Source organism: Terrapene carolina, unplaced genomic scaffold (assembly GCF_002925995.2).
Source record: "Terrapene carolina triunguis isolate 2854851 unplaced genomic scaffold, T_m_triunguis-2.0 Scaffold105, whole genome shotgun sequence".
NCBI classification, from domain to species: domain Eukaryota; kingdom Metazoa; phylum Chordata; order Testudines; family Emydidae; genus Terrapene; species Terrapene triunguis.
The window spans coordinates 2,569,622-2,596,324 of record NW_020664456.1 but is presented as its reverse complement, the minus strand read 5'-3'; the positions used below and the strand labels follow the sequence as shown (position 1 = coordinate 2,596,324).

Sequence of the window (26,703 nt, the reverse complement as noted above, 5' to 3'; positions counted from 1 at the left end):
CTATAGCATGTAGGATCAGAGTTGCTTATCACATGAAAGTGAGTCAGGTAAAAGTAGGGCCATTCAAGTTACACAGCCCATGCCAAAAATCAGCTGATTTTCAACAGATCAACCTGTATTAATATCCCCCTTGATAGATATTGTTAAAACACAAGGGGAATCGGTTGGTTACGAGTTACACAACCTGGGGCACTTTCTTTTTCAGAAAGAGTATGGTTCAGAGAAAGCAACTTATCTGTGGATTTCTTTCATTACAAATTGGCATGAAATTCAGCCAGAAATTGTGCGAGTGTGTGGAGAAGTGGCATTGGGGAATAAAGAATTCATTGCAATCAAGTCTGCGTTGGACTAAGACAAACAGAATAGTCACCAAGGGATAGAAGAATGTGTCATGAACCCCAGCCTTTTAGCATCCTTGGTCTCCATTTTGCAAGTGTTTATTCCCACTGAAGTTAGCAATCAGTCAAGCTTTCCACAGCTGACGTTTCCTCACCAATTCCCTGGATCAGGTCCCACAAATAGTACATTTTCTTATCATGAAAAACTAATACATTAACAAGGAGAAGGAATTATGATGGTGTATCTCAAACTCTTTCCTAGAGATAGGCTGCCTAGGAATCTTTAGGGTGCTAGTGTGAAAGATTGTCGTGCGGTGAAGGTACTAACGTAGGACTCAAGAGACCCCAGGTTCAATTCTCTCCTCTGCTACAGCCTCCCTGTGTGACCTCGGACAAGTCACTTAGGTCCAGATCCTCAATAAGAGTAAAGTGCTTAAAGGCCTTTGAGAGAGAGAGAGAGACAGACAACGGGCCAGATTTTCAGTTCCTTGTAGGTAAAATGAGGATTATAGTTCTGCCCTGCCTCATAGGGATGTGGAGGATATATACATTAAAGATTATGAAGTGCTCAGATCATGCAGTTATATTACTACCTATGGTAGCATTTTACCTCATATGGAATGGCTTCCGTATGAGGAGAGATTAATAAGACTGGGACTTTTCAGCTTGGAAAAGAGAGGACTAAGGGGGGGATATGATAGAGGTCTATAAAATCATGATTGGTATGGAGAAAATAAATAAGGAAGTGTTATTTATTACTTTTCATAACACAAGAACTAGGGATCACGAAATGAAATTAATAGCAGCAGGTTTAAAACAAACAAAAGGAAATATTTCTTTACACAACGCACAGTCAACCTGTGGAACTCTTTGCCAGAGGATGTTGTGAAGGCCAAGACAATAACAGAGTTAAAAAAAGAACTAGATAAATTCCTGGAGGATAGGTCCATCAATGGCTATTAGCCAGGATGGGCAGTGATGGTTTGCCAGAAGCTGGGACTGAGCAACAGGGGATGGATCACTTGGTGATGACCTGTTCTGTTCATTCCCTCTGGGGCACCTGGCATTGGCCACTGTTGGAAGACAGGATAGTGGGCTAGATAGACCTTTGGTCTGACCCACTATGGCCGTTCTTATGTTCTTACCTAACCTAAGCAAGTACCTAAGGTAAAATCTACTTAGGACAACTTGTGTTTTGCCTGGTCTGAATGACTAGTGCTCAAATCGTACTCATGAAGTATTCATAGATTTCAAGACCAGAAGGGACCATTGTGATCATTGAGTCTTACCTCCTTTATAGGCCATCAAATGTCTCCAAAAATAATTCCTAGAGCTGATTTTTGAGAAAAAAACATCTAATCTTGATTTTAAAATTGCCAGTGATAGGAAATTCACCATGACCCTTGGTAAACTCTTTCAATCGTTAATTATTCTCCCTATTAAAAACGTACCACTTATTTCCAGTCTGAATTTGTCTCGTTTCAACTTCCAGCCATTGGATCATGTTAGACTTTTCTCTGCTAGACTGATGATCCTATCATTAAATATTTGTTCTCCATGTATGTACTTTTAGACTGTAATCAAGTCACCCCTTCACCTTCTCTTTGTTAAACTAAATGGATTGAGTTCCTGGAGTCTATGACTATAAGGCATATTTTCTAATCCTTTAATCATTCTTGTGGTACTTCTCTGAACCCTCTCCAACTGATCAACATCATTCCTGAATTGTGGACACCAGAACTGGACATAGGATTCCAGCAACGGTCTCACCAGTGCCAAATACAGAGGGAAAATAACCTCTCTGCTCCTACTCAAGATTCCCGTTTATGCATCAAAGAATTGCATTCCCTCTTTTAGCCACAGCATTGTACTAGGAGCTCATGTTGAGCTGCATATGCACCATGAACCCCAAAGCTTTTCCAGAGTCACTGCTTCCCAGGATAGGGTCTCCCATCCTGTAAGTACGACCTACATTCTTTGTTCCTCGATGTATACATTTACACTTAGCCCATATTAAAATGTATAGTGTTTGCTTGCGCCTGGCTTATCAAGTGATCCAGATCATTCTGAATCAGTGACCTGTTCACTACATTATTTATTACTCTTCCAATTTTTGTCTCAGCTGCAAATTTTATCAATATCGATTTTAAGTTTTCTTCCAGGTCGTTAATAAAAATGTTAAATAATGTAGGGCCAAGAACTGATCCCTAAGGGACGCCACTAGAAACTCACCCATTCAGTGATGATTCCACCTTTATAATTACATTTGGAGACCTATCGGTTAACCAGTTTTTAATCCATTTAATGTGTGCCATGTTCATTTTATCTATTTTTTTAATCAAAATATCATGTGGTACCAAGTCAAATGCATTACAGAAGTATAAGTGTATTACATCAGCACTATTATCTTTATCAACCAAACTTGTAGTTGCATCAAAAAAGACAGCGTTAGTTTGGCAGGATCTGTTTTCCATAAACTCATTTGGATTGGTATTAATTATATTACCCTCTTTTAATTCTCTGTTAATCAAGTCCCGTATCACCCTCTCCATTACCTTGCCCTGGTTGTATTACCCATCTAGATCGGAAGCTGAAATACAAGAAATCTCATGGTTCTCCTGGCTTTGCTACATAAAACGCTCACTACAAACCCTGTTGGACTCACCCGTTACTCTGTTCAAAGTGAATAGGCTCCCAAGACTGATTGTTTTGTAGCTCAAAACAAAACACACCCTTTTCTCACCTCGTTGGTTGTGAGCCGGATTATATATATATCACACAATCATAGCACTGTAGGGCTGAAAGGGACCTCAAGAGACCATCTAGTCCAGCAGTTATCAAACTTTAGCAACCCCCATTTTGATTTACATTTTTTTGCGGACCTCCAAGACCCCTGCTCAGCCCCAGGCCCTGCCCACACTCCACCCCTTCCCCCAAGGCCCCACCTCCCACCCCACCTCTTCCCGCCCCCGCTCCATCCCTGCCCTTCCTCTTTCCCACCTCTTTCCGCCCCCTCCCCTGAGCGCGCCCCTTCCCCGCTCTTCCCCCTTTCTCCCAGCGCCTCCTGCATGCCGCTGAACAGCTGTTCTGCAGTGTGCAGGAGGCTCTGGGAGGGAGCGGGAAGAGTTGATCAGCAGGGCTGGCGGTCTCAGACATGACCCGCGGATTCCCTGGACCACCCTTGCAGACCCCCAGGGGTCCGCAGATACCAGTTTGAGAAACCCTAATCTAGTCCATCCCCACATGCTGAGGTAGGATTAAGTAAATCTAGGCCATCCCTGAGAGGTGTTTGTCTAACCTGTTCTGAAAAACCTCCACTGACAGATTCTACATCCTCTCTAGGTAATTTGTTTCAGGGCTTAACTACCCTTATAGCTAGGAAGTTTTTTACGAATATCTAACCTAAATCTCCCTTGCTGCAAATTAAGCTGAATTCTTCTTGTGCAACCTTCAGGGGAAATGGGAAAAAAATGATCCATGTTTTCTTTATAACCACACCACCACTTTTTAGCTACCAAGTTTGCTTCCTCCTTTTAGAGGTGGCAATTAGGGTATGATACACAGGAGTGCTAGTAAGAACACTGCACTTTGTAACCATGATCCCAATCATATGACTGGGTCCTTGAAATAAATATCAATATCCCTATCGCATGACAGGGCTCAGCATTCTCCCACGCCAGAGATGACTTTCCAAATGAAACCAAAATGAAAAATAAAGCAAAAAACCACCAACCCACAATAATAAACCACAGACTCATTCCAACGACTGTCTCTGAAACTCAGTGACTTCCTGATCACATGACCGTTACTTTCTTTTTCCCCCCCAAAAGAAACCCGTTCAGCCACTGAGAAGTATCTATCACCTGGGTTTGTGGCTTCTGGTGTTTTTCATGGTCAGCAATGGGGAGAGTGTGTAAATACCATTCTGGAGAGCCCTAAGAAACAGAGAACCAGTGTCTGCCTTGGTTTTCTTTAGGCACCTTCTGGGCCGTCTTTAGGAGGGACTGTGGGGGGTTATTGATGCTGTATGACCTAGCTGTTACATTGGCAGGTTGCAATGCGGATAACTCTATTGAATATTTATTGGAGTATTTCATCTGGTCTAACTGTGTGCTATATAGCTCTTTTGGCGCTACAAAGGGTTAAAACAGCTGGTTAGAGGCACGTATTAATGCCAAGGGACAAGCAGCTTGTTTGATGCTAATACCGAGGGGTTTTTTGGTCCACGTGCCCATGAGTCTCTGAACCGGGTGATGCTACGAAGCACTGTGCTAATCTAAAACTGCTACGTGTGGATTCTGGGAATCACCTGTGAAGAGTTTTGTTTCAGCCAGGTCTTTGCTATTTGCACTGACTTTCCTGTTAACCAGTGATGACTGTGCATAGCAAGGGCTTGAGCTGGTGTGCGTCAAGTGATGGATCAAAGAGAACTGCTGAGCCAGGCCTGAGCTGCGGCCATGACTGGTGCCTTGACTCATCTAGAATCCCGGAGTGAGCAAACCACAATTTACAACGGGTTAGGACATCGCTGCTTGGTGTGTTGCACAACAGCTCAATTAAAAAACCATTGTAATCCCCTAATAAAAGAATCTTTCCAGTGTCATCAAAATTAAACCTACGCCAGGTTTGATCCTATGCCTTGGATCAAGGGCAGACAGGAATCTCAAGTAGTTCTGGAGGTTCTTTTGCATTCTTCTTCCAGAGATCACACTTGAATCTTTTCTCTTCAGTGACAGCACCCATGCGTGGCCAGAACAGGACACCTCTGGCTCACCTCTTATACTTCTCAATACCCAAGCGTGCATGGTGGACCCTGATCCCGGATAACCAGAAACTTTAAATGTTCAAAACCAGTATCAGGGTGGAATTGAGTGGCCAGGGCCTGTCTCTGCTTTCTCTCAAATTCATGGCAATAAATGGCTCAGGGCTTTGCACATTACATTTCTCATGAGCTTGTCCAATCTTAAGTAACACCCAGTGAGCGCTCCAAGTAGTCAGTTTAGTTTTCAGAAGGGCCCTATATATTAAGATATAGAGCTCTATTCCATTACCGGGACAAGAACCAGTGTGAATGCTGCGGCTAAATTATTCAATTTTGAGAGAGTGACTTTCAGATGCAAAGACGTTAAAGGCTCATATCTCTCTGGACACCCTGCTTCACTGAGAATGAAATGAATGCCTTTACAAGCAAGTTTGAGTTATGTACTGTACAGTATGTCTCGTTTCACAGCCAAGCCACTTGAGTTAATAATGAAAAACCTCTTTGGTCTCATGCAATTAGCTGGGTAAAGAGCCAGTCAGCATAGGCAGGCAGTAAGTCACTGCCACAAACCAAACGCACAGCCAGACGACAGCACAAATCCAGGAACACTCTTGCCCTGAGCCTTTCAATTCTCCTCTCAGACAAGAAGGGTGAGTTATTCCAAGATGGTTTAACTTGCCTAATTAGACTGCCTGGTACTTACATAACTGCCTTAAACAAACAAACTGCGACATTGTGCTCTATATTTGGAATTTTAAAAAAACATTTGAGGAACTAACTTAAGATGGGACATTGTTTGGAGCAGCAAGGAAGACACTGGTTACTAGCAATTGACCTCTTAAGCGCCAGCCGGCTATGCCCACTTGGTTCCTAGGGCACTGCACTTTAGATTTTGAAGTCCCTGCTCCTCCACAGGCTTCCTGTGTGTCCTTGGGCAAGTCACTTAGTCTCTCTGTGCCTCAGTTCCCCATCTGTACAATGAGGCTAATAGCACGTCCCTACCTCACAGGAGCATTGTGAGGATACATCAAAGATGGTGAGATACTACAGCAATGGGGTTTAAAGAAGTTCCTTTGCTAAATATTAGGTCAGACCTATAAGGCATGCTGGGGTGGATGGGATATTGGTGCCACTATCTGGTTGTGGCCTGTGGGCATACGGGACACAAAAGGGGGTAAATCTCATTTAGACTATGTTTGAGGGAATCGCCAGAGCCACAGCTTAACACCAGCCTAAATCACTGTAAGAGAATATACTCTTGGCAAATGGTGCCAGCCTGCCAACCCTGCAGACTGACTCCTTCTCTTCGCCATAGCACAGCAGGGGTCAGAACAATGCAAAACCCATTGGCCCCATCCCACCAACATAACTAAATCTGGATCTAGAGAGATGGCATCACATCAAAGATGGTAGCTCAGTTTCCAAGGCCCACTGAGTCCTTGTTCTCTCTCTCTCTCTCTCAAGAACACCAGCATAGGTACCGATGAGCACCAGTGATTTTTGTTGACGTCAAGACCTAATTTAGTGGACGCTCAGCTGAGACAACCAATTCATCCCACAAAACCAACCAAGCAGTCATCAAATGGTAACAAGGTTTTTTTTCCCCATGAACTGGTGTCACGCTAGAAATCTAACATTGGGAAGCTTCAAATCCCATTACCCACCTATTCCCCCAAGCCACTCCTTTGAGAAAAAGCCAGCCTACGTGTGTTCAAAATCATCCCCCCTTAGGGCCAGATGAGTGCCCCATTCCCTTGGACATACATCAGAACTCTGGAGGGGTTTTTCATTACTGAGCAATGAAACTGGCAATGAAAAAACTAACCTCAAACTCATATTTCTTTGTGTCAACAGACTGTCCCAGTTCTCTGGACCACACCGTATGAAGCAGACGTGACTTCAGAATAATTCTGGCTATAACACAGGACTTGGAGCCTGATTTGCCATTAAGTCTATTTCTAGATGAGCTGTTTTATTACTCGTTTCTTGAAAAAGTCCTTCTCTAAGTCTGATTTCCATTCTACGCAGTAACGTGGGGAAAAGAAATCAAACCCTGCTCTTTTATATTTAACCCCACTAAGTGATTAAATGGTATAATAAGCAGTTAGCATGGTTATCGAGTCAACATTTGGCCTTTTGTGGTATCCCAGACAACACAAATAACTACTAGAACCAGAAATCAACTGCACTTTAGTCAATAATTCCTGCTGACCACCTCCACGCTACTCAATTCATGGACTATATCCTCACCTGTAAACTGACACAGCTCCAATTAAATCAGTAGAACCATACCCATATATACCAGCTGGCAATCTGGCCCAGTGACTCCAATTACATTTGACTAGTGGAATAAAATTCACTATCTTGATTGTTTTAACATTGTAAATCAGCTACAGGCCAGAAAATACAAAGGCCTTCAGTAACTCAGCTATGTTTCTCAAGTCTCATTTTTCTCACTCCCCTTGCTCACTTTGCATCTTCTTTATACTGAGAGCTTTGCATTAGCCTAATATTGAATAGATATCTTAGAATCATAGAATATCAGGATTGGAAGGGCCCTCAGGAGGTCATCTAGTCCAACCCCCTGCTCAAAGCAGGACCAATCCCCAGACAGATTTTTGCTCCAGATCCCTAAATGGCCCCCTCAAGGCTTAAACTCGCAACCCTGGGTTTAGCAAGCCACTGAGCTATCCCGTAATAGGAAATGTCCATGGAAAAAAATCAAAAGGAAACAAAAATGGCTTAGTTGCAGAAAGCATACCACGAGTTATCAGTATCAGTTAGCAACCGTAGTTGCTAACAAATGTGATGTCATTAGGCTGGTTATAAGCGTTAATGCAGTTTCTAAAATATTGGCAATATGCAGTCAAGATATAAAATCTTTACATAAGGAAATATTCTCCCCTTCGTTACTAATAGCAAGCTAGCTTATGCAAATGGAAAGAGCTTTAAAAAAAATCAACCTATTGACCATTTGTTTACTTTTTTTGCACTTCACTGCACATGAAACCAGCCTGGTCAGTTTCACTTTGTTTGTAGACAGTTTCCTTTTCTAGTTTTCATGAACTGTGGATAATTTTGTCCCCTACAGGAACCCCAATACAACAGCAGTGGGCACAGTACAAGAACCTGGATAGAGAGGTACTGGAGAAAGATTAGATAACTCAATTAGTTAGAATCCAGTGAACAATGCTATGTTGGTATGGCAAACATTTTGGCCAGGATACTCAAAAGTGACTGGCGATTTTAGGTGCTTCCGGTTTTGGGTGTTCAAGACATCTGGGAGGGGGTCTGATTTTCAGAGATTGGGGGCTCAGCACTTTCTGAAGATCAAGTCTCCAGATGGGCCCCCCCAAAATGAAGTCACTCGAGCTCACTGGTCACTTGAAAATCCTGGCCTTTGTTTCCAAATGTTTGTTAAGGAAATATAGAAAAGAAAATGAGAAGTAAGAAAATTTCCCCTCATTTCCACTTGAGGGGAAGGCTCGCCCAGTGGTTAGGGCCCACTTCTAGGACTGGGAAAACCAGATTCAATTCCCTGCTCTGCTACAGACTTCCCGTGTGACCTTGGTCAAGTCATTTAGTCTCTCTGTGCCTCGGCTCCCATCTGTGAAAGAGGAAAAATAACACTTCCCTGCCCCACAAAGTTGTTGTGAAGATACAATATTTTAATGAAACTGAGGCATTGGGGCCAGATAAGTAGGTAAACAGACATTTGTTTCACCCTGTCTATGTTTGACCAGGCAAATTTCCTGGGGTTTTCCATCCGGCTTTTCTCAGGCAAACCTTGCCCTCCCAGCTTGTCCCTCCCGCCCCCACACAGACTCTAAAGGAGGTTTTTGAGGGAGTAAGAATGGTAGGATTTGTCCCATAATAAATGGAAGGCTGCTCACTCCCTACACATATGGGATGCTCTCCTGGGTCCAAAGAAGTGGATTGCAAAACTCCCATTGTCTTCAAGTATTCGGGTGAAGGTTGTCGGTAGGGATGCATTAACAGGAAATAAATAAACAAATATATTTTAAAAGTTACCCTAAAGTTAGCCAGAATGGCAGAATTTAAAGAAATTAACTCAGGCAATGGGCACGTATGCGCTGGAGAATGGGGTGTTTAAACCCATGTTAAAATCAGTCGTATAATGGGAGATTTGAAGAAGACGTAAAAGCTTTCCATTCATTTATATCAAAAATATTTGTGCTGACAGATTTACGCAATTTAAACAACATGCTGTGGTGCCATCCCAAAGTGCCAGACGTATGGTTTTAATTTATAGGCTTTAGCAGCTTCCATTTACATCACGTTATGATAATGAAATGACTTGCAACAGAAGCTTTTTCCAAGGACCTCATAGAAGCATAGACGCTGTAAAGAGTGGAAATGCAAATGTTAAAGAACACGGTTAGCATAACCAGCGCTAGGAAAGATGACTGAAATGAACCTTTGATTTACACGTACTCACATCTGAGCTTCTGGACCAGGTTCCGTTTGCAGGGGCATCAGCAAAAGCATTTAGAACTTCGTAAGGATTCAAAATATTGTTAGATGTCATCCTCAAGGAACAGAGCAGGAGTAAGCAGCTGCAATACACACTTGACCACTAGAGGGAGCAGAGGATAGAAATCCAAAGAAGAAGAAGATGGCAGAACTGTATTTGTTGAGTTTGTGTAACCCCTTGGTGAGTATGTGTTATGGATCCTCCTCTGGGCCAAATCTGAGTCTCAATTACAGAGCCTTGTCTCTTTAGCTCAAGAGGAAGCACCTCATGCCTTTAGCTCTGGAGTCCCTAATTTAATCCCCAGTGTGTTGGCCATCACGCTTGTAGAAAGAACCTTAGCTCTACCAGTTTCTCCCATCCTTCAATAAATGTCTTCTAACAAACTGATCCTTAGAAGGTTTGGAGGTTCAGAAAAGCCACCAGACATTTGGAATGGGGTTACAAAAGCTTATCCATAACTCTTAGGTCTGAAAAACTGGGCTGGAAATAAATAGCACAGAGGACGGGGCTCAAAAGTGAGATTTCTGATATTTCCTCCTTCTGGTTGTCTCTCTACTGTTGTATCTTCTATCGTGGCTGGAGCCTAGAATTACAAAGACTCACAGAAATTAAAATAAAGAGGGTCCACCAACTTCTTGAACTTCAGCAAAGTTTTGTTGTAAACGTAAACCAAGGTGCATGAGGTCTTCTTATCTTACCTCAGTCGTATGGCCCGTCCACCCTACTGCTAATATACTGTATTTTCATTCATCCCTTTTGATTTCAGTCTTATTATGAGCTTGGCTTCTTTTCAAACCTTTTAGGCCAAGATTTTCAAAAGTGACTAATGATGTTGAATACCCTACTTGCCACATGATCCAGGGGGCTGGTTTTCAGCAGATGGGGGCTGGCTCAGCATCCTCAAAACGAGGCCCCGTTAAAGTCTCCCGGGTTGGGTAGTCGGAAACTGAGGCACCCAAAATCACTGGTCACCTTTGAAATTCTTCTTAAATAGTGTGTGGGTGGGTGTGTGTATAATCAATCCTCATGCTGTCAAATGTCATCTGTGTGTGTGTGTGTGTGTGAGAGAGAGAGAGACAGACAGACAGACAGACAGACAGCCCTGGTCAAAGCATGCAATAGAGCCAATAGACAGGCAGGATAAATCCTACCTATTTATTAAATCTAGGCGTGGATTAACCAATATTTCTCCTTCACATGGTTCATTGTCTGTGGTTGTTATAGAAAGCGAAGAGGTTAACGATGGAGGGATTGGAACCTGAAGTGCATTACAGGGGAAGCCTGTTCTGCCGTCTACAGCACAGTATATCACTCTGAAGTTCCCAGCCCTGCCTTGCCAAGAGCTCTGCTGCAGACCCCAGTCCCAGCGGGAGCACGAAGTGAATTAGTGCCCTTGCTTAAGATCATTTCAGTGCAGGAACCACTGACCAGCCGGAATGATGTGGGTTGGCTTTATAATGTCGACTGCTAGCCACCAGGGACTGAGGGAAGACCGTTAAAGATTTCACTGAGGGCTGGAGGTTGAACTGTACTTGAATCGAGGTTCTGAAGGTCTAAACACAACATTGTGTTTAGAGTCCTAACCTCCACTGAAATCAGTGGACGTTAGGAGCCGATGTACCTTTGTGGATCTGGGCCCATATCCCCAGTGCGACATGCATCTCCCCAGGTGCCTTTACTCCAGTGGGTGAAGCAGTGCTCCGAAGACCCTTTGCAAAATCTTGTCACCTGACCCATGCACTGTTACAGAGTCAGGCTCTGGGAAACAGGGCTCAGGGTTGTACAGCGGAGCATGCCTGCCTCCCCCACTTTACACAGCAGAATTATACCATTTCTGCTCCCAAGGGGCCCTCTACAGACACAGAGGATTATTAATTATTTGTATTGCAGTAGTACCCCGCAGCCCCAGTCATGGAACAGGCCCCTACCGCGCTAGGCACTGCACAAACAGAATAAAAAGCCGGTCCCTGCCCCAATGAGCATGCTGCCCAAATAAGAGGATGGATACATTTCCCCCCTTCCCGGATGTGCAGTTTTAAAAATGAGAGTTGCCTCCTGCAACAGACGGTGGCATCGCTGGCCTCCAGAATAGATCAGGGATTGCCACGCAATAGCAAACGTCCCAGAGGAAAGTGGACTCTGGAGTGGTCAGAAAAAGCCTTTCAGGTCCCATTCAACAGAGCGACGCGCCGTCTAACAAGGTGGCCTGTCTCTGCAGAGCACACCGAGTTTCCACTGCACGCCACTGTTCCTCTAACACACCGCCCAGTACTGGTGGATCAGTCTGATGCATTTCAATACTCAACTGCACGAACCGTTCTGTCTAGCTACGGCAAAGTCTCCCTTGATCGGGAGCACTAGTTCAGAGGGACACTGATGGGTTATTTTAGGCCAGAGATTTGCCAACGGGGCTAAGCACAAGAGAATGTGAGGCTCATTACGTTCCCCTCCCCGATCTGACACCAAAGAAAGAGTCTGTAGCTTAACCTCTCTGCAGTTGCTAGCCCTGGAGTAGAAGCCATAGCTTCTTCATGCCAGGCTGTGTGATGTGTTAGGGCCACAGGCTCTGCATAATGGTGCCTCCAATCGCTCCTCTGGTCTCCTGTTCCCCATGCTGGCTTGGGGTAGTCAACCTTCATGCCACACAGAAGATATAACTGGCTCCTCACCCCCGCCATCTGTCTAGGCACTTCTGCCTCGTGCATCCTAAGCACAGTGGTTAAGTGGGTGGGAGAGGGGGAAGATTTGCATAGGCTCTGCACTATAGCTGTCTTTCACCCAGGGAAATTAGAATGCTTTCCTTTCAGGAAATTGCTTTAAATCGGTGGCATTCACCCTTTGCCATTTCAGGGGATCATGGAACCTGGTGACCAGAATCTCCCTCCAGTTTAGCAGGATGGAAGTGCAGGGTCCCTGACGCTTGTTTTGGCCTCCCCCGAGAGTCACAATCGCCAGGCTGGGAACCCTTGTTTTAAATATATGTTGAGATCGGGGGAGGAAGGGGGGTTGATTAAGAAAATGTAAAACCAAACAACATCCATTTCATCATTATTCAGTGTTCCTTCAAGAGCGCCAGAATCAAATACAGATTGACCCCTTCACCCGTTTAGTCCCTTATCCCCACTGACTCTGAAGTCTAGTCATCGGTGTGTCTCTGGGACAGCGCCCTGGGAGACGTAGCAGAGTACAGAAAGTTGCCCCTGGTGTTTTTAAGGGAGTGTTTCATAGATCCCGAGGCCAGAAAGGACCATCTAGTCTGACCTCCTGTATAACACAGGCCCAGAGAACTTCCTCCAAAATAATTCCGAGAGCAGATGTTTTAGAAGAACATCCGATCGTGGTTTAAAAGTTCTCAGCAGCGGAGATTGTGTGGGATGTAGACACTCCACTGAAGGATTGCAAATTCAACCACAGCCACAGCGTGTGAATAAGGGTGAGCTACAGGCAAAACTCGCCCGGATGTAAAACACCAGCCACAGACTAGGACCCCATGGTGCTAGGTGCTGTACAAACACAGAGTAAAAAAGAGAAGGGGCCTGCCTAAAAGAGCTTCGTATTTCTTGATTTTGGGGGGCTAGACTCCTGGGCAATACAGTGAATGCACTCCAAAAAGGAAACAAATGGCATTAATATCAGCTGTTGTTATTGTGGGTGTGGGAATAAAGGGGGTCTCAGAGCTGGATCTGGCCTACAGGGAGCTGAAGGTAGGATCCAGGCATAAGAGCCTGCCTTCATAATTCTCTGCAGAAACCCCGGCTTGGAAGCAAGATGACCCTCAGCTGCATGGGGGGCCCCTGTCTAACAGGGAAAAGGGCAATACAAGTATTGCCTCAGGAGTAGCGTCTTCTCACAAATTAAGCCACAAGTTCCCTAATTTGGGGCCTTACCGTAAATTAGGCTATTCAGTTACCCAATCTGCTGCCAGTAAAATAGGGCCCAAAACGCACTATATAAGGAATCGAATGGATAGGGTGCAGGGAAAGGTAGCCTCTGCATATTAGGAAGCAAACAGGTCAGGTCCGGGAAGGGGTAATCCTCACCATATTAGGAAACAAAAGGATGATTCGGAAGGTAGGGGATACGGCGGGTACCAAGAGAAGGGTAGGGATAAAAGATGCTGTAACCATAACTCGGGGCTCACTTCGTTGGTTGCGAGGCGGAGGGGAACGAGTGGTCTGGATGTTGTAACCGAATAAAATCGCTTGTTACCACTCCACCCGGCTTCATCCATCATTTGGCCCCACAACAATGATTATTATTTAATTTCTATATTTACATAATGCTCAAGTGCCCCCATCAGGATCAGCGCACCATTGTATTAGGTGCCGTGAAAACACATGGAGAACCAATCCTTGACTTTAAGAGTTTGCAAACTGAGACCCTGATCTTACCAATGGATCCACTAATCAAGACCACGCCGATATGAAGGGATCCACCCCAGGAAATGTGACTGCAGGACAGGGGCTTATGGACAAGAAGCTGGATATGAGTCAGCAGTGTGCCCTTGTTGCCAAGAAGGCCAATGGCATATTGGGCTGCATTAGTAGGAGCATTGCCAGCAGATTGAGGGAAGTGATTACTCCCCTCTATTTGGCACTGGTGAGGCCACACCTGGAGTATTGCATCCAGTCCCCCCCCTCATAGAAAGGATGTGGACAAATTGGAGAGAGTCCAGTGGAGGGCAACGGAAATGATCAGGGGGTTGGGGCACATGACTTATGAGGAGAGGCTGAGGGGACTGGGGTTATTTAGTTTGCAGAAGAGAAGAATGAGGGGGGATTTGATAGCAGCCTTCAACTACCTGAAGGGGGGTTCCAAAGAGGATGGAGCTCGGCTGTTCTCAGTGGTGGCAGATGACAGAACAAGGAGTAATGGTCTCAAGTTGCAGTGGAGGAGATCTAGGTTGGATATTCAGAAACAGTATTTCACTAGGAGGGTGGTGAAGCACTGGAATGGGTTACTAAGGAGGTGGTGGAATCTCCTTTCTTAGAGGTTTTTAAGGTCAGGCTTGACAGAGCCCTGGCTGGGATGATTTAGTTGGGGATTGGTCCTGCTTTGAGCAGGGGGTGGGACTAGATACCTCCTGAGGTCTCTTCCAACCCTAATATTGTATGATTCTAACCCAAGCGATATATGAAGGTTTGTGGGGGTGAGTAAAGTGGTACAACCAAGTATATACAATTTCTTATATACATTTGCAATTGAACATCAATGCTGTAGATTAACTGCCAATTGCCCCGCAAGCCATCTTTAACTGGCTGACTTTTTCTTTTATAGGCATGATGCCAGAGCTGGACGCAAAAGAAAGATCTCGAGGAGGAAAACAGAATGGCCCTAGAGATCCGTATGAAAAGTAAATTAGATTTTATAAATCTTTCAGGTTTTGATAATTTGGGGTATAACTATTAGTAGCAGCTACTGATTCTTTTTTTTTTTTGAGTACATATTTTTATCTTAAACAGTTGCCCAGCACAGGTTTTAAAGTGACTCCATCTTGCGAGCTTTTTGCAGCACACACACAGTACAGAATAATTTTAATTTTGCCTTGTGCCTTTTCATGATAAATGTTATAGAGCTAGCCGGAAAATTACACCTCCCCTCCCCCCGCCCACACACACCTGAGAAATTCCGATTTTCTTCAAAAAATAAAACAGACTCAAACTTATTTATTTTGGAGGGAGGCGCTTTGGGCAAAGGTAGACCAAAAATCTTCTGGTATTCCACCGCCAATATCTGAAATATTTAGGGCTTTTGGCTTTATTGTTGTTGGGGGAAAAAACTGAGAGAGAAAAATTGTCAAAATCCCACTTTCCCACCAACCCAACCCTCCCCCCAAAGGAAAAAGCTTTTTCATCAATAACATTTTGTCCCGTTCTAAACATTTTAACTTTTTCATCTGTTTTTGGTTTTTTTTTAAACTGGGCCAGGTCCTCAGTTGGTGTAAACTGGCATCGCGCCACTGAAATCAGAACTATAGCAATTTGTACCATCTGAAGATTATGGCCCTTGCAGATGCAAAAATATTTAATCTTTTTTAAAAAGGCGGGGGAGGGCATACCAAAATATTGCCCTGTCTGTATAGTAATATTTCATGTCTGTATATTCCTATTTCTGCTATTCAGGGCCCAACGTAAAGAGTGTAGATAGATGTCACTGGCCAAACATGATGGACCACCCATAGTCCTTTTATTAAACAGCACTTGTACTCTCTGTAATCCTATCAATAGCGTAATCAGAGCTTCCATGTCCCAGAGTTTGATGGAACAGCAGGACCTGGGAAATGAAGACTGACTTTGTTAACAAAGCCATTTCTCCCACTTAATTCGGACTCTCCTTGGTGGGAAGTAGGAAAACAATGTTTATTTGTGCAGCGAGTGAGGGGGAAGAGAAATGAAAGGAAGAGACTAGCTAAGTGTGAAGTTTGATCTGGCACTATCTAGAGCTCCTTTCTTCCAGGCTGTCTCTGATCCAATCAATTACAGTGTGATATTACGTCTCTCATTTAATTTATCCCACCACATCTTGCAGTGATCTGAATCTGATTATTATCTAGATTGTGACTAAGAAGGAAAACCTAGACATCTTGAGGATAATGAACACAGCCTTCGTTCAATCAGTGTGATTTCCCATGTATGGATAGGTTTAAAATCATCAGGACAACACTGGGTCTTTAGCAAGGCTACTTTGCAAACAGGAAGCATAGTAAGGAAAGGCTTTGCCACCAGCTGAATGTGGATTAACTGTGTGGACAAAGAACTAGTGATGGGAGATGAAAAAGAGTGAAGTGGATAATATATAGGAATGAATTAGAGGGCGGGGAGTAAATACCTTCTTGGCAATCATGCTGGGTTCCATGTCTAGAGACAGAACTGAGCAGCGAAGTTGCAAATCTTCCCCGGGAATCGGGGGGCTCAGATACAGGGGTGAAATCCTGGCTCTGTTGAAGTCAATGGCAACAGCCCCATTGGTTTTAATGAACACCTGATTTCACCCAGGTCCCATTACAGAGTTAGGAGCTGGCTGCAAAGTTCAGATCCAAATCTGGATGTGAACTTCCCCAAATTTCAGCATGATCAGGTGTGGGGTCGGGCCCACCTCTACCCAAAATCAAACAGGTACTTTAGCTTCCTGGAAAGCCTTTGTTATAACTATATTGGAGCTTTTAGACAGTGGGGTCCCAAGAGCACCAGGAGATATTGCTCCTTCTAGAACTCCAGGAAGCATTTTCTCTCTCTAACCCCATGGAACATTTGTGGGCAAATCACTTCTGCTCCCATTGGCATTCATGTGGCTGCCTTTCCTCACCCCTTGCCATATAATGCCCTAATCTGGGGCTAGGAGCCTAAAAACTAGAGATGGGCCTGAACTGGAAATGCAGATTCCATACACCTCCACAAGACATGGGTGAGTTCAAAATATGGACGTGAAGCAGGACCTGAGCTTGGAGATTCAGGGCAGTGTCTGTTAATAACTCAGGCCCAGATCCTCAAAGGGATTTAGGCACCAAACCTTTGAGCTATTGCCCCAAAACTTCACTCCTAATCAAAGCTACTAAGATGGATCCATATAGTTCTGATCTGTTCTGAATCATATTCCAGCATTGGGAAAGTTTGGATTCTGAGGTTCTGACCCACCTTTACTTATCACACTTGGATTTAGAAACCTTCACCACCAGGTGTGTTGTTTGCTAGTGCTGGTGCCCAATCCTGCATTTCGTGGGTAACCAAAACTCTCACTGAAGTCACTAGGAGTTGTGGGTGCTTGTAAATACTGGATTGGGCCCCTCTCAATCTCAAGGACATTTAGAAGGCAATTAAATCAATGGTAAAGCTGCAGTATATTAGCCACATGGTCTCCATATATCAGCAGGGAATACTATGCAGAAGTCCCAGGCGGAATGGAGGGTCAGACTACGAATGTTATATTGCCAAGGTGCACAATGGGAAAACGATATACCACCTATGTTCTCAAAGAAGCAATCAATTACACTGTACATCTTAATTTTCTCATGTGGATAAAATGATTCACAAATCGAAGGAACTCTAGCCATAGAACATTCCTGGTTAAAAATGCAAAAACCTCCCATTTCTTTCAGAAACAATCGAAACCAAGTACAACGGGGTGATCACTTCTTGATTTCCCCCTCCTCATGATATCAGATTAACAGATTTGGTGTACAAAGTCCTATTCAAAACTTTCAGTAACACAAAGCTGCCTTTCAGATTGGGCGGGGCCAGGGGGACAGGGAGGAAGCCAATGACTATTTTTTTAAACTTACTAAGGGAAACATGCTGGATTTTTCCCTGGAAAGCAAAAGCACAGAGATGTTTAAACGAGGCACAATTACAAGACTTGGTTTCCAATTTTTCTTATATATTATATGCAATATTGCAGTAATGCTGAAAGCAGGTAAGAAGTGCTGATGCCCTTAGCAGATTTGGGAGTGTAATTTAGGGCAGATGTTCTCAAACCACACACACAGAGTGGAATACAAGAACTGGTCAATTTCTGATTTCCATTTTTAGTATGTTTAATTATGTGTGTCTTACGGAAGACTCCAAGATTTAGAATTAAGAGGAGAAATCTAGTTATAGGAACCCACTCCTCTCAATTAGCACAGCAGTGGGACTGCTAGACAGAGTGATAACATTACAAATTACTACCGCCAAACAATTTGCCAGGTGCCAGAATGTATTCACCTTAAAGGAAGCAAGTAAAGAGCTATCTGGTTTGTTTTACTCAATTTTGTCTCATGTTGTTTTGATGGCCACCTTTCCAGAAGTGGCGTCAAGCTAAGCAAAATAATATTTTTAAAGCAACTCTTGAACGGTGACCTGTTTTCGTAGTAACATCAACAATCCATAATAATCAAAACCTAACATTTTGTTGATAAAAATCAGAATTTTCCACAAAACTCCCCGTTACCGTCTATAAAACAACTCCTTTACTAAATAGGTAATAGTCCTAATTCTTTTTAAAGGAAGGGGGATTCTATGTACATGTTAAAAATTAGGGACTAAAAGGAAATTAAGTTGAATTATCATCCCCTGAGTACTATGGTAAGAACATTTCTTTGCAATTCTCTTTCCCTCACACACACAAAAATGTGTAATATGATTCACATTTAAAAGGCTTCCAAGTGTAGATTTTTAACTAAGGTCTTTCATGTGTTTTATTTTAAGTACTATTTGACCTACTACAGCCAACTAGGATTGGATCAATATTGGGAGGGTACCGTGGTTAATTATTTAGACTTCGGTTTTAAAGGAGTATGTGGTCAACAAAAAGAAAAGGCGGTTAACTCTTTGAAGGAAAGGGAGAAGCAAATTCCTTGTCAAAAAACACAGATGTCTGTAGTTTTTGGTTTAGAAATAAGAATTTTTTAACAACTCAAACTATACTTTCCATGCTCGCAGAGCCTAGGCTCTCACTGATTTGCTGTGGGAACTCTATATACTCTGTGTACACTCTTACAACTGGGAACATTAAAGGAATTTATTTTTGCTAAAAGAAAAAAAAATGTGATTTTTCGCTGTAAATCAAACCCCCCCGTTAGATCTTTGAAAAATGCATCACTTGGTGACAATCTCTCCACTTAAAGAGTCACTGTGGATTTTTTGTTTAAATAAGGACAGCACGGTAGGACAGGAAATAGTTGCACTAACAGTAATGACAAAAGCCGGTTTAAAAAAAAAATACATTGTAATTATAAGTCATGGTTTTCTCTGGACCATTTCCCCCTCCCACTCTTTTTGCTCAATTTCAGAATTTCCAGTATTTCTAATTTGACAGTTTCACAAAGCAGCGTCAAGAGCTGTGAACGTATTTCTGCTAGTCCACTCAAATGAAATCGATCCTGGCTTGAAATGTGGTTTAGAAAGCTGAATTACCAACAGAAAGAGACATTTTGGATTCAAACTACACCAACACTTGCTCCTTAATCTGTCCTTCACTTTCCAAGCTTCACCTCCTCTTCACAACCCCCCCTTGCAGATTCAAGAAATGAAAATTCAACTTATCTCAGTACACAACAGCTTATATGAAAGTCCATTTCTTTAGACGTGGAATAATAAAGTAAGAACACCCAAGCAGTTTGCATAACATTAAACACACTGAAAACGACATTAAAACTCCCTCCGCCCACTACCCCCCCCTCATCCATTCAGTTCACATTTTTACTTCTGAGTTGCGGGGAATGAGAGGATGGCGTTAAAAACTTTTTACCAAGTTGCTGCAGAAATTAGATACTAGGTTTGACACCTTCCCTTGCATATTACAAACTTGGGGACACCGCATCTTGGTGCCTCTGGCTCCCTAATATCACCTGCAGAAGAGAGAAAGAGAGAGAGAGCGTGTGTGTGTGTGGGGGGGTACACAATTGTGTCGTGGTGGCTATCCCATGCACACACAGAGTCACCTCTGCAGATACACAGCACCATCAGTGTTACGTCACTTGATCGCTGCGTTGGGTTGCTGAGGGCCCGCTCTAAAGGCCATTGCAGCTTCAGTGGGCTTTGGGTCATGCCCTGTCTTCCTGAGCTCTCTTACCCTGGTGCTGGTCAGTTTCCCTTCCCCCCTGCTGGGATGGACAGAGAAGCCCAGGGGCCCAAGCCCCCCTTACCTGGGAGAAGTTGAGCCCATTCAGTGGGTGGCACTGCTCTTCCACCCTCTCCACAGCCCCTGTCCTCTTCTTCATCCGCTCGGCCTCCTGGGCCAGGTAGAGGTCTAGCACAGGCACCCCTCGGGAGCGGATGTCCGTCTCAGTCAGGGAGTTGACCATCAGCATCACCCAGACGGGCCTCTTGCGCTCCCAGTTGCCGGCGATGGCATTGAAGAGGTAGTCAGCGTACAGCCCCTTGCCCCGCTGGTCTGGGGTCACCCAGTGTGGCAGCATCAGCTTGACGTACTCCAAGTGCCGCTTGAGGCGGCGGTAGAGCTCCCGGGGCAGCACGTCCTGCAGGTTCTCGCCGTGGGGCAGCATCTGGCAGCTGGCCAGGCCTGAGATGGTGTAGGGATCAGTGAGGTCCAGTTCGAAGTACACGCTGGAGCTGGCCTGGAACGCTGCCTTGGAGTTCTCAGGGATGAAGTCCCACACCCGCGTGTAGGGCACGTGGATGGTGCCAAACAGGTAGGCCGGGGGGTCCCGTCGAATGGTCCACAAGAAGGAGTTTAGCTCTCCCTGCTGGGGATGGGGGAGAGACAGAGTCAGAGCCAGTCCGCTTGGGGGACGAGGCTCAGGGCCAGCAAAACCACAGGACAGCATGTGAGAGAGAGAGAGAGAATTTTATACACAGCAACTCTGCTGCACACACTATACTACAACAACACACAGCCTCAGTAGAGAGGTCTATGCGATATACACCAAAACGGTCTAGCTGCATAGATCCATACGCAACACAGATAAACCATACATAAACTGTCTCCGTCTGTATGTGCACACGAACACACACGCCAGGCATATACACACTGAACTGCTATAATATACTGGGACAGATCAAATACAGTTTCTGTGCGAGTACCTATCTGAATAAGTATGCATCCGAAGAAGTGGGTTGTAGCCCACGAAAGCTTATGCTCTAATAAATTTGTTAGTCTCTAAGGTGCCACAAGTACTCCTGTTCTTTTTGCGGATACAGACTAACACGGCTGCTACTCTGATATCTGAATAAGAAATCTCGTCATCTGCATTGTTCCTTGGTATAACTGCGACAGTTGCTTGCAAGACGGTCCTGTGTGTGCAGTGCGCACCCAAAACATTGGTTCTATCTCCACCTGAGTGATGAGCTGTTGATTGTGTACTAATGTGGTTCTGGGTGAATTAATCAATTGTTGGTTAGTTATGAATAAGCAAGTAGATTTGAGAACTACAGTTCAAGTTCAAAGTGGCCCTGAAAGGAATCCAGCCTTAAAATTAGTAAGTGAACGCTCCCTGCATTCAATAAAATAGAGTCCATTCTATGTTGGCTATAACACTTATCCAATTAGCAAACCTAGCTTGTTGGATTTCGGCTTTAAAATCTAACTGGCACCTTGGCACCTTGGCAAATTCATAAAAACGGATCCCTTTTCAGTAACTGTATTTATCTATAAAAAGCACGGCTACCCCTCTGTATTTATCTATATTTCTATAGCTATATATACACACGTGTCTCTGCATAATTAGCATGTAACCCTACAGATAAATGTGGCGATGGCTAGATCCACATAGATGTCTAGCTAGATGAACTATATATACAGAAGCTATATGTGCACCTATAGACACACAGTGCTAAGGGGAGGCAGTGTGTAGATATGGAAAGACATACAGAGCAACTGTATTTAATCTGCGCCTATCTACACCCATGTATAAACTCGACACACGGAACTTGCATGCTTACACCTGTGTGCACTCCGCCACACGCCCAGCCGTGTGGACGTGGTGCCTGTCTAGAGGCACTGCCCGGTGTGTGTAGCGATGCAGCTGGAGCCCTGGATGTGTGGATCCAGGCAGGCAGACGGAGGGACAGTGACCCCCTTGGGCTGTAGTGATCAGACCCACCCCTGAGCAGAAAGTGCCTGGGAGCTGGCGTGCCCTGAGCAAACTGGGCAACCATCCTGTCCCCCCGCAGCCCAGCCCTGGTCCATCAGAGAGCGAAGCAAGCAGAGCTGGGATGGGGCTGTCTCCATGCCCTGGGAGGGGGCACTGAGAATAAAAAACAGCGATTATTCCCCCCCCCCCCCGGCCCCTGGAGGAGACTGCCAGGCAGAGGGCCAGTCCCCGCTGCGGATCGCCTGATGGTTTCCTGGGGCTGGGGCGTGAAGCCGGAGCGCGGGGGCAAGGGGAAGCCGCTCCGGGGAACGCAGCTCACCGATCGGGGCAGCTCACATGGCCCGGGCTCCATCTGCTTCCTCCTAGATGTGGCGCCGGGCAGGATCCCCCCGAAGATGAAGTAGATCAGCGCCAGGTTGGGTCGCATCCTGCCTCGTCCCAGCTGAGCCTTCCCCGGTGGCTTTCCTGGATCTTAACCCCCCCCCCTCCCCCTGCCCTTGTTATTCAAACAAACTTTGCCCGTCCCGTCCGCAGGTGACAAGTGCAAAGCAGGAGCCGGCGCCTGGAGCCCCCCACTCTCTGCTCAGGGCTTGTCAGACGGCGAAAGGCTCCGCAGAGGACGAGCCCGGCTTTGCGCCTGATCCCCAGCCTCCGCCATGCTCCTTTTGCAAATCGCAGGAGCCACTTCTGAGCTGGCCGGAGCAGTTTTTCGGCGTTGGGAAGGAGGTGGGAGAGCCAAGGAGCTTGTCAGGCGGGGGGGGTTGGAGCCTCGCTGGTGAGGATGGATTTGGTGATTGCTATTTGAACAGGCACAGGAAGGCGGGTACTGATCAGCATGTCAGCATGTCAATATCACACACACACACGCGCGCAGCGAGGAGGCAAAAACTCACAGCCACTTCCAACTTTCCCAAACTTCCCATCCTCCTGAACTTTTTTTTTTTTTTTTTCGCGCTGCAGGGAGGCGCTGCCGCCACTAGAGGGCGCCTGTTTCTCAATCATCTAACCCGCTGGCGCTGAAGGCTCCGTTAATAGGCATCTTTGCCCTGCTGCAAAGGGACCAGTTTGATCAGTCAGCGGGTTTCCCTAGGTTCAGTGCGTCAATCAATTGCCCCCAATGTGAGCCACCTGCAGCAGCCTGATTTTTCCCCTGCAGCTGGAGAGGGAGGGGGGAATCAAACCCTCTGAACGTGCAGCTCCAAGATCCCCCCCTCAATTAGTGATTCCTTTTGAAAGGTGAGTTTCTTCTTAAATCATTGCCAAACTTCCAACCTTTCCCCTGTCTCTCCTCACTGCTACAGAAGAAGAAATGTGTTCTCCCCCCCCCCTTCAGTTTTATTTCTTAATCTGGGCAGGGTCCCATGCAGGTGTTTGTATAATTCACTATCCCCCAGTGCGTTTGCCTTCAGTCCTTCTCCCTAAACAACTGCAAAAAATGACCACACACCGCTCCTCCCCACCCCTGCATCCTCCTTCAGTATCGAGTCAAACCACAACTTTGTTTTTAAGCTTTTGAAACAGTTGAATGTGCATTTTCCCACATCCACCCCCCTTCGCAGTTGCTTTTGCACCCCTGGGTTGAAATCAGGATGTAGAGCCTCATGAGAAAGTATGTTCCTCTAAAGAGAGCTCTGGTCCAACTTTGCAAACATCAGAGGGTCAGATAAGACACTGCACAAGAATCTCAAAACATGTGTGGCTTGTCACCCCTTGGAAGTGGCGATGTGAGGCAGCTTTGGCCAGTAGCTGGCTAAAGGCTTCAGGCAAAATCCCGGCCCAGTTAAAGTCCGTGAAAGTGTTGCCATTGACTTCAGCATGGCCAGGATTTCACCCTTAGATTCTATGGCCAGTTCTTCCATTTACTTACTGCATGTGCTTGGGCAAACAGAACATAACCCCTCTGCACATGGGTGTCCCCATATCTAAAATGAGGGGACAATGTATATACAGTGGCTCGGAACCACCCACATCCATACAACAGAACAGAAGAGTTCTGGGTCAGAACTGCACAGCCAGTCCCTATCTGTAGTAATCCAAATCCTGGATCCAAACACTCCCCAAACTTTGGGGAAGTTTATATCTGAGCGTCGATACTCAGGTCAGTTTTTAACATATTAAATCATAAAATCGACCTGGGGTAGGTATTGAGTGCTCTGTGTGTACATTATATACACACTGTGCTGTAAAGAGTTGAAGGTGACTGGGTTTTTAACAACAAAAAAAGTTAGTTCCTTACTCATATGCAAACCCCACACTACTTACTGAGTCCTTAATCGAATTCAAAACTCCCATATTTGGTAATGGGCATTTGCCAGGGTAAAGCTGGCAGGATCAGGTCCCTCTGACTAATTATAAATAAGATTCTTCTAAAACCCGGGCAAAGCCTGAAATGACGTCACATGTATCAGTCACTGTGGTTACTGTTAAACAAATGTAACTACACAAGACGATTGAAGGGGCTTTGACGTTGAAAGCAAATCAAATTTGTTTTGCTTGGATTCCGTTTCTGGCCTCCAGACATGAAAACAGTGTGTTCTCCTAACAATAGCTTTGATATCAGTGGCACATTTTTATAGAGGAAAATTAGACCCATGGATTTATCAGACAGATCCTGGAGATAGGAACCGCATAAAGGAGAGAGATTTTTTCCAACTAAGGCCATGATCTGGGAAAGAATTACATTGACTTCAGTGGGGCTACCCATGTGTGTAAAGTTACTTACGCGTGTAAGTCTGTACAGGACCATGTTTACAAGCTCTCTGGAAACCTTGCAGATCGTTCTATGTGGCTGTAGGGGTTTGCCCATGCAGAGCTCTTTGCAGGTGCGGGGCTGGAATTGTAAACATGCGTATCTACTCTACGCATGTGCAGTAAGATGACGGTATTTCTCCTTGGTGCATGCTGTCACAGCTTCACCCACCAGAGGCTCTAAACTGGAGTCCCCAGTCTTTTTCTATAGTTCTTTCCACCCCTGCCCATGTATGATGTAATTGCTTTTAAAACGTACCCTTATTTATAGTGAAGAAGCTGCAGCTGCTACCACCGTTACCCACACTGGTGCAAGGGGTGGGAGGGCGTGCGAGGCGGATACACACATGAATGCCTCGATGTTGCCCCTTCATGCAAACGCACAGGGCCTGCCTTGTGGGGGAGGGATTCGGGGGAGCACAGGGTGCCGGGCCCATCCCCACCCCCTGTAAATACCTGGCAGGCTTAACTGCTGCAATCCTGCCATGGCCTCACCCAGCCATGGTTACCATAGCAACGCCCTTATGAAGTGACTCCTGGGTATGGTAAATCGGTGTGGTAACAAGGCAGCTTCTGGAGGCACCATTACCTATTCCATGATTAGAGTCTCACTTTGTGGCGTTAAAATATATAGATATATAACGAGGAGTCCTTGTGGCACTTTAGAGACTATCAAATTTATTTGGGCCTAAGCTTTCGTGGGCTAAAACCCACTTCATCAGATGCAGGGAGTGGACATTTACGTCAAATCACAGTTTGTCCTTTGGCCAAGCTGGAGATATTTATCAATGACATGAACAAGACTATGCAAAATGTACTTTTGTAGCTTTGGGGAATTCTTGGTTAGGCTGCGCCTCACTTGTCTGGCCTGAGAAGCCTCCCCTCAGTGAGGACTTTGGAACTTGCTTCCATCGTTGGTCTAAAATAACCCATCACTGGTGACCTTCGGGGCATGCCACAAAAGCTGCTAGGGCTGGGGGGAAAGCCGAGGGTGTGTTCCTGGGGAGACTTCCTGGCTGGCTGACTTATCTGTATATGATTAGTTAATGCTGGTGGCTGGCTGAGTAAACATGTTACCTGTAGATAAGTATTTACTGCTGCTGGGTGGTTGCCACTATGTTAGTGTAAGTTGAATTGATAATTAGGATACGTGAAGCTTTGAATCTCGATGTCTCACTATCGCTTAAATCTAAAGGGCTGCATAAGGAATAATCACAATCTACCTCCTAGTATTTTGGTGCCACTCCTGTAGGATAGTTAGTTGTGTACGGGCCCAGCCCGCAGTGCTCCTAACAAGAATAGATCTACCAGTGCACAAGGGCAACGCATGTAGCCATTGCTAGGTAAAAGGCAGGTGCACTGGGATCAATATATACCCGGTTTTATGGCAAATCCCCGAACCATCCCTTAATGCAAGCGCCGTCTAGCTGGGAAAGCACAGCCTCTTGTTGATTTATGCTGCTTGCGGGTGAGATGACTAAAGTAACCATAAAAAGAACAGGAACGTACATCCCAGCAGGAGACAGAAGCCAAACTGTCCTATTAAAGTGGCGGAGTCGGGTTGTGGAACTTTCAGTAAACGGTCCAGGGAGCAGAAACGGCAGACCACAAATCGCATGCCATCCATCATGATGTCTCACCTAGGACTTAAATGCACGCCTCAGACCGATGACTTTTACAAGGCCATCGCTTCTGCAGCAGCACGGGAAATTAATTCTTTTGTGTACTTGTAATTTTTCTTTTAAGATCACTTCCATATGTCCCTGCACTTCTCATTTAAACACAGCCGTGTAGGGCAAATCTGAAGTAATGTTAACCCCCTTCTAATGTA

At 45.1% G+C, this 26,703-nt stretch overlaps 1 protein-coding gene across 1 annotated transcript in view; it reads right to left on the bottom strand.

Moving 5' to 3' along the window:
* LOC112102840 (metalloprotease TIKI2) overlaps nucleotides 1-22,574 on the bottom strand; it is a 235,049-nt gene extending 212,475 nt beyond the window's left edge. The window contains exons 1-2 of the mRNA XM_026651894.2: nucleotides 22,444-22,574; nucleotides 20,217-20,777 (exon numbers count right to left, since the gene is read on the bottom strand). Of these exons, the coding sequence (XP_026507679.1) occupies nucleotides 20,217-20,777; nucleotides 22,444-22,551 (669 nt within the window). The 5' untranslated portion in view covers nucleotides 22,552-22,574. The remainder of the gene's footprint in view (nucleotides 1-20,216; nucleotides 20,778-22,443) is intronic.
* Nucleotides 22,575-26,703: the final 4,129 nt, after the last annotated feature.